The 8,819-nt window shown below is 35.8% G+C and overlaps 1 protein-coding gene across 1 annotated transcript; it reads left to right on the top strand.

The window, feature by feature from the left end:
* Positions 1–4,590: 4,590 nt before the first annotated feature.
* On the top strand, positions 4,591–7,305 carry LOC116307822 (dermatan-sulfate epimerase-like protein). The gene has a single exon (XM_031718141.2). The coding sequence runs from the start codon at positions 4,840–4,842 to the stop codon at positions 7,183–7,185; it is 2,346 nt and encodes a 781-aa protein (XP_031574001.1). The 5' UTR covers positions 4,591–4,839; the 3' UTR covers positions 7,186–7,305.
* The last annotated feature ends 1,514 nt before the right edge of the window (positions 7,306–8,819 follow it).

The following is an 8,819-nucleotide window of genomic DNA, read 5'->3' as shown; positions in this document are numbered from 1 at the left end:
AGTATTCTCTAAAAAATAAATGTGAAAACGAATTTGAATTTGAATTTGAATATAGTTATATGCGTACCTGAACTGCATGGTTTAAATATATTTGAACTACCTATTTCTTGAAGAGGTGAACTTAAGGATGATTGAAATTTATTTATCCTTCAAAATTGATATGACAGGTATAAACGTTTATAAAGTTTGCAGTAAAAATAGGACACTATGATTCAAATTCAAATTAAGTGCGCGAGTCTGAGAGCAGACAGGTGCAAAATACGAGCTATTCTCTGTCCACAAGTATCCGAATATATTTTTTTAAAGGAAGTTCGTTTTCATTCCATCCTCAAAAATTCTCGTCCACATGTAGCGCTTTTGAATCGTTTTCGCCCGTCCACAAGTACCGTTTTTGAAAAGAAGTATTTTCAAGGTCATTTTTCAAGGCAAAGAAAAAAATTCCGTTAAAAAAAAAAAAAAAAAATCCGGGACCTATAAAATAGTCGTGTGGCGTGTCTGTAATATTTAAAAATGCGCGGTACAAATTTGTGCTTGGAATTACTTTAATGTTGCAAAATCATCATTAGTTTTCTTAAAATGCCTATGCAATAGCATACTTATAGCTATTATTACATGTATTTACGCTTTGACACATTTCGTTTTGATATGGAAATAGAATTCCAGCATTTCTTACTGCTGACTATTGATGGGTTGCAAGCATTTCCAAGAGAGGTAAAAGACAAATGCATGGCGGCCATTGTGGTAGCGTTAACAATGGATGCTAATAAGAAATCTTTTGTTAAATGGCAGCAACGCTACCCCGAGAGGCCTCGATGACTTGATGAATTGAGCAGAGAAATGGGAGATCTTTACCATGATTATTTATTCTCTCATACCTCTTCTTAATTTGCATAAAGTTAACTTTCAAGCTACAGACGAACGAAGAATTATAATCAAAAGAAAATCATATTTTTCAGCCCTAAAATTTGGAAGTATTACATCTTGAATATTTTTGAAGCTACACTAGACCTTAATGAAATAAAATAAGATAAAATAAAATAAAATAAAATAAAATAAAATAAAATAAAATAAAATAAAATAAAATAAAATAAAATAAAATAAAACAGCAAAATTCACGAAGAAAGGGTGGCTGCCTGGCAAGCATTCCATTAGCATTACATATATTTCTTGTCCAATAAAAAAGACATTCCTTTAAAAAATACTAGTATCAAAATAGAATAACATTTTCAATACCCATTGAACCCTTTTCCGGACGTGCAGTTTAATTTATGCTAACTTTAAAAAAAGTAAAAATGACGTCAGAGGAGACGAACCTGTTACTAAGGACACGAATAAAAAACGTCTGCGCATGCTCTGAATCCGTATGTAAATTAGTCAAAACATATGTAAATTTGACTTTCAAACATGCCTAAGTAATTGGACTTCACCAAATGCCAAAATTTAGTGTCCATGCTTGAAACTTAAGGCTAATTCTTTCATATTGTAAAGTATATTCGCGAACTTTTTTGTATACTTGGAGAAAACAAACATTTATTTTCTCACTCAAAATTCTTAGAAAACGTGCTGAAGTGCACGCATGCGCAAACGTTTTTCTCTAGTGTTGTTACTAAGTCCAGTGAACAATGGAAAGTGAGCAAGAGATTCTGAAAATGGTAGCATATGATAAACTAACGACAAATTTCAGAAACTCTTGCTTTGTCTTTTCCGCTTTTCGTTTCACTTTTTACGAGACACAAATGCTTCAGGCCGGATAGGATAAGGCAGACTTTTCTTTCCAGCTGATTCCATTCCTGAGTTCCGTTCGACACTAAAATGGTTTCCGCTGTCAATAACCATGAAAACGCATGCACAGAGAGCCGAGGCAATGGTTTATCTAACTCTATTAAAATGTCTAAAAAATATCAACAATAAAATAAATGATTCTTCACCTCTGCTATCATTCGCCAGAGGAATTATTTCCCCTCCAGAGACAAAATATAATTTTTTAAATATATTAAGTAAATATTTTATCAGATTACTGTAAGGTTGCCTTTATGTTTCGGAGAAGATCGTGATGACTAAACGAAAACATCGAGCATCGAAAATAACTTTAATTAACTTTACTGATTGACTTGAAACGCTTTCCAAAACAACCCCATGTGGTTGAATGTAGAGAAAATTATAGTTTTTTTGATTACTGAAGTTTTTATCTATGAAAATAGGTTATTTATGCCCAAAAAATTTAATGGAAGAGTCCATTTTTAATAAAGAAATAAGGCATACCGTGGAAGTAAATACGAGTCAACAAATCTCCAAGAGTTTTTTCCTGTTCTAATATTTCCTTCCATGACATTATGTACAAAGACATTATAAAGAACCATACTGAGCATTGTTTTCATAGGAAAATTGAGAAGAGATTCTTTTGTATGGGAGTATTATCCTGAATACACACGCTGATTCTACTGATGAATGAAAATTGGAATTCTTTGTGAGACCATCGACAACATCGAAGATCTACGTTTTTTTTGACCCTTCAAAAAGTTCCAAGACGTACTGCTCCCCCTCCTTTGAGTCTTAGCTGAATCTTTGAGACATAGTTTGCACCTCCTTTACTGTGCGGATACTCCAGGACCACTATGATAAACTAGTATCATTAACCAATCATATTGCAACATTTAGTTCAACATTTTTAACCAGCCAATCAGATAGCGCATCCATATAATAAGAGCGTGAGAATGTAATAATCTGATTGGCTAACGCTGTTATCAGATCAGTCTCTGTCTAGTTTACTGTTTTCTGACTGGCCAGTTTTATTCAAGAGGTCCCAGTTAGTGTGTCCGCACAGTAATCTGCTGGCAAAGTTTCAGTGCGATCGGAGGCTTTAAATGATTCTTTTTAAATTTTCTTTTTCTCTCAAAATTTTAGAGTTCTTTAAGATTTCTATGGAAACTGTTGTCAGTGGAAAAAAAAAAAAAAAAAATTAATAATAATAATAACAATAATAATAATAATAATAATAATAATAATTAAATAAATAAATAATACACTTATATATTTATCTTCAACGCAACACAACTAATGATTTGCGAAAAGACTTTCAAAAGTATCATAAAATATTTACCTTAAAATTAAAACGGAAATTAAAACTACGGCAAAAGCCTCATAATTTCAGAAATAATAATATTTTCCCCCAACCCCATATCAATTAACTCTATGGAAACCATATCCACACAAAAGAATTTTCAATCTGCGTAGTAGTTGTTTGGCCTTATCAGTTGTGCGTAATTTATCAATTTATTCTTTTCAATCACCTTATTTCGTCGTTATATATATAAATATATATAAACCAGTCCATTTTTTGTCTTTTCTGTTCGAATTTCTTTGCTTAATATAGTACAATTTAAATTTTTTTTGTTTTCTGATTCATATGTAAATCAAACTCTGACAATTTATACTGAAGTGCCGAGGAGCTTTGTTTTTAAAACCACCCTTGACCAGACGTTGAATTCTCACGAAAAGTTTAAAATACTACCATATTATCATTGAAGTGCAAGCCGCGAAGTTTGACGTCTCGTTAAACTAGCGTTTCAACGACCGTGAGTAAAGAACTAACAAAAAGAATATCTTGAAGGAGATTTTGGGCTGAATTGAAAATTCTAATCCTCGAATCCCCTAAAATATTTAATTCAGTCCAAAATCTTCCTCAGGATATTTATTCCCCCCCCCCCCCCCCCCCCCCCTTCCCCTAATGATTGCAGTTCTTTGATTGACGGTCGTTGAAATGCTAATGGACGAACGAGATATCAAGCAAGCTTCGCGGGTCGCACTCCAACGATAAAGAAAGAGCCGGAAAATGGGAACGTCTCTGTCATCATTTTATCGTTTAACTTTTTCTTTGCGTCGCATGGAAATGAATATAAGACGTTTGACCCTGATGTTTGCCTAACTACGTTAGAACTGATGTCACAAAGATCTAAAGCATACAAGTTTTTTGTACTTGCCTCAGGCTATGGTGATAAACTTTGGCACAGTGAAAAATAAACGCCCGGGAGATAACAAGTTAAAAGAAATTTGATTCATATATTTTTGATAAATAAACGGCTAACGTTGCTTTTCAGTAGCATCGTAGGTAAAAAAATACTCGTGACGACGACAGCTTAGAACCTTACCTCAGTGTACTTATTTTTAAGAGAATTATAACTTGGTTAAATTAAGTGAAATCAAAAATAGATCTTCAAAGCCTGGCATATACAAAATCCAAGCATATATGCAACTGAAATGCAAAAACAACTTTTTGTGCAAGGAATGTGTAATATTAATGACTTACGTTCTGTTTGCGCTATAAACAAGATCCTACAAGCCAAGTTCATCGAATTTTCAAATTATTATTTTTTTTTGAATATTGAAGATTTGTTTTCATTAATGAATGTTCGAATCGAATAATGAAATCAAGAATCCAAAAATAAAGTCATTAATGACCTCTACGTGCTCACACTTGAAGTGGTTTGATTGTAATTGCAAAATAATGACGACTAAATGTCACTAAACGATCTACATTGAATACTAAATAATAAAATCTTCGTCTAAGAGCTGTTTGACAGCCAATTGTTTGAGAGGATTTAACACCTATACGGAAGCTAGACGTTTACTTTAATGGAAAATTCATTAATATGGTACATGATATACATAGGTTTCTGGAGGCGAAATGCACGATGTGGCAAAATTATCAACAAAGATAATATCAAATCCACTACTGGTCATTTTTTCAACATAGGAGTTTTGTTAGGCCGACCTGGTGACCTGAATAATATCCTTTTGATTGAAGTTCCATGCTAGAGGAAGTTGTTTCCACCATTTTGTATGAGAAATACACCACGCTCAATCTTCACCATGAAACCCGAGGTCTTAGCAAGAATATATTTTTTAATTTTATTAAGTTTTCTTACAGCTGGATCTGCCTCCTGTAAACATCCAATTTTGTATTACTCCAGCGAAGAAGTTGAAGAACTCCAACAAAAAGCGAGAACTTCACATCGGCATATATTCTCTCGCCTCCGCGAAGCAGCAGAGGAAATGAAGGGAAACTCACAAACTTACACTCCGCCTTCTAACTGGACTGACTTCTCTCGCTCGTGGAACGAAATTTATGGGAATAGTTTAATCTCACTCGCGTTTTACTGTGTGTTGAACCCCACCGATTACGAGGCGTTCGGGCTCGCGAGAAACATCATAAAGAGATTCACCGTGTTGAGAAACTGGAGGTGTTCGCTTAACATAGATGATGACGTTCCTGTAGCACACAGCTTGGTTGCCGTAGCAACAGCTTATGATTTCCTTTGGAATCGACTGGATGATAATGAACGTCATTTGATTGTTGATAAAATAAAACATGAATCGCGCGTTATTTACCAAAGATCCTTCGAGAAATGGTGGGGAAAGATTTACATTCAAAATCACATGGCGACAAATTATATGGCCCTTATGACCGCTGCTTTAGTTTTGAAGAGCAAGAATGATCATGAAACGTTTTTGTGGGAGAAAAGAGCTCACCTAATGCTTAACAGAACAATGTTCCTTCTTAGCTTCGTAACGGATGGAACACTCGACGAAGGAGTTTCTTACGGGAGCTATACATCTCGCTCTCTGACCCAGTACATTGCACTCGCCAAAAGACATTTTGATATCGATTTTACGAAGAGCGAATGGCTGAAGAAGCATTTCTGGTTTCTATATCGGACAATTCTGCCCAGTTTTGATGAAGCTCTAGGCATTGCAGACTCGAATGGTAAGTGGTTTTACGGACCAGAGAGTCAGTTGGTATTCTTGGACAAGATGGTGTTGAAAAACGGATTCGGTAATTGGTTGGCAATGGCCATACAACGCATGCGCAAAGATGGAAAAACGCTGTCCCTTGCACGTGCGCATTGTTTTGCCACCTTATACACCGAGTTTTTGTTTTACGACGAGAAAATAGGTGAGAGACCACCACCAGTGTCTAATGTTTCTACTCTTCACATCTTTAAAGATTGGGGTGTTGTCGTCTTTGGGCGTGGTGCGGAAACACCACGTGCAGTTTCCAGACAAAAGTTATCAACTTTTGTGTCATTTAAATGCGGAGTACTCCACGGAGAAGCTATAAACAACATCGTCAACACTAAACCTTGGCCTTGGATTAAAGGATGGAGGCAATTCAACCCAGGGCATGAACATCCAGATCATGGCTCTTTCACTTTCTACCCAAACGGCATCCCGTTTATTACTGAAGCCCTGTATGGTCCAAAGTACACATGGTTGAACAACGCGCTGTTATTTGGCTGTAGTTCTTCACTGAACAATGCTTGCTTTACAGGTCAACTCTCTGAGAACAAAGCGTGGCTCAGGTTTGAGAGTGATACATTTTGGAAAGCTAAGGGAACGATTCTCGCTGCAATTGCTCAACACGAAAACGTTTACATCACTGGAGAATACTCGGGATGGTATAACAAAGAACTTGGCTTAAAAAAAGTTTATCGGACGCTTTTACTTGTACGCTCAGATCTTCTCATCGTTTGTGATTCAATCTTCAAGAAAAACGACAGCTCGTTAGATAAAATGTCAGCTTTCTTCCACAACAGATTTTCGCCTTTTTCCATCAGAGAAAGAAAAAATGGCGAGACGTTTGCTGAAGTAATACAGGGAGGACAAGCTCAAACGGTTTATTGGGCAAGTTCTGCTGGAAAAACCATCGATGTACGTAGTCAACACGCACAGTTCAAAGCAGAGGCCGGGAAAAGGAAAACCAATTTTGTGAACATAACCACACCCATGCTAGGTCATTCAACATATGTGGTTTATACCTTTGCTGGAAATAATTTAAAAGTAAGGCACTTAAGATTATTCGATATTAACGGTACCGTAATGATAAAAATGGACCTCGAAGACTCGACTTTGATCCGAATCACCATACCATCAAGACCAGAAAAGTACAATACTTTACTGGCAACACGATTTGACGATTACGTTGATATTGAAGTTGAATACGAAGTTGAAATATCGGATCGCAGTGTGATTTACTTGGTTGGAAAACTCGTTTTTATTGGCCTATTATTCCTTATGTTATGTTTCTGGTATTCCTTTAGACTAAAAGGCAAGAGAATGATGAGAAAAATTCTCTTAAAAATACTCCATAAAATAGAGGGATGTTTTGTGGCACAGATATTGAATTGACTACTTTTTTTCCATGTACGAACAGGTTTCATTGCCTTATCAGTTATTCTTGTTTACCAGTAATGCTTCAGAAAATGATTGTCAAGAATATTATGTCCAAATTAAAGAAATAATACTCAAGGTAATGACGCGTGCTCTGAAATAAAAAACATTACGCCTATATTAAATCAATAATAACACGCTGTCTGAGATGGGTAAGAATGTGCCCAAAGCAAAGAAATAATACGCAAGAGAATGAAGCGTGCTCTGAAATAAAAAACATTACGCCCAAATTAAATCTATAACACCCTGTCTGAGATGGGTAAGAATGTGCCCAAAGCAAAGAAATAATACGCAAGAGAATGACGCGTGCTCTGAAATAAAGAAACCTTAGGCCCAAATTAAATCTATAATAACATGCTGTCTGAGATGGGTAAGAATGTGCCCAAAGCAAAGAAATAATACGCAAGAGAATGACGCGTGCTCTGAAATAGAGAAACCTTAGGCCCAAGTTAGATGATGGTGATACATGATGTTGCTGTTGATGATGATGATATATGATTATGATGATTATGGATGATGATGATGATGATACATGATGATGATGATGGTAATGATACATGATGATGATGATGATAATGATGGTGATGCATAATGATGATGATGTTGATGATCATGATGACAATGAAACTTTAAAGCACCTCATTTTCCCACGAGGCTGAAAAATTGGGATTATTTTGTATTTTCCTGTTCGACTCATTTTGAAATTAATTAATTTAGATTAGAGCAGACAGCTTGTCTACGGTCCTTTGAATTCAACTAAATGAATAGTGATCCTCGAAATTTAAAAGCACGCAAGCCCCCTATTTACACAAATGATTGCTTTATTGGACATGTTCTCACGTCTCACCTCTGGGGTCTCAGAATCATTTCTTCAGTAGACTCACACGTGCGTAGAGTTATACGTTTGTTAGGTCTCTCTCTTGAATTCGAAGTTTTTTCTAAATTCTCTGGTTTTCTTATTCCCTAAAAACTAACATGGTGAATGAGTTTACATCGTGGCCCAACCTTGTCCCCTGATAGTATACAGTCAATTCAAAAAACGTTGTCGTCGACCGGCTCAAGCCTACGCGACTGGACCGAAAGGAATATGGGTAAAAATCACTGAAGCGGTTAAATATTCGTTCTGAATTAATTGTTCCCGCTAGTAATAAGATAATAATGGCGAGAAACAATCCATCAAATGCATGTCTTTGGGTTTAGGGAAAGAAAAACAAAGCAGTTATGATTCAGTTCACAATTTTGAAAATATGAAGGCATTAAAAAAAGTCTCCTTCAACACTTCCCGCTCGCCTACGAAGGTTCGTGTTGTAAACAAGGCATAACTAGTCGGATAAAATTATGGAGTCAACTCGGCTTCAATGATTGCTACCCAGAGTTCCTTTCGGTCCAGTCGCGTAGGCTTGAGTTGGTCGACGACAACGTTTTTTGAATTGACTGTATATAAGATACACTAGGAGTAATGACCTTACACTCGATATACCCGTATCGAAATAATAATAATTCAATACTTATATTGCGCGTATTACATAGGGAGATGCTCACACCCGAATTACAAACTGATTGAAATAATTTACCTCCTAGAAATATAAATT

This window comes from Actinia tenebrosa, unplaced genomic scaffold (genome assembly GCF_029948245.1).
Source record: "Actinia tenebrosa isolate PJP-AT-01 unplaced genomic scaffold, QUT_ActTen_1.0 PGA_scaffold11__36_contigs__length_13525064, whole genome shotgun sequence".
Classification (NCBI taxonomy): Eukaryota; Metazoa; Cnidaria; class Anthozoa; order Actiniaria; family Actiniidae; genus Actinia; species Actinia tenebrosa.
Note: the sequence above shows the minus strand (reverse complement) of the source record. Positions and strands in the feature narration are given on the sequence as shown.

What these genes read in the sequence shown, in the direction of transcription:
- LOC116307822 (XM_031718141.2), top strand. Translation starts at nt 4,840, where the DNA reads ATGAGAAATACACCACGCTCAATCTTCACCATGAAACCCGAGGTCTTA.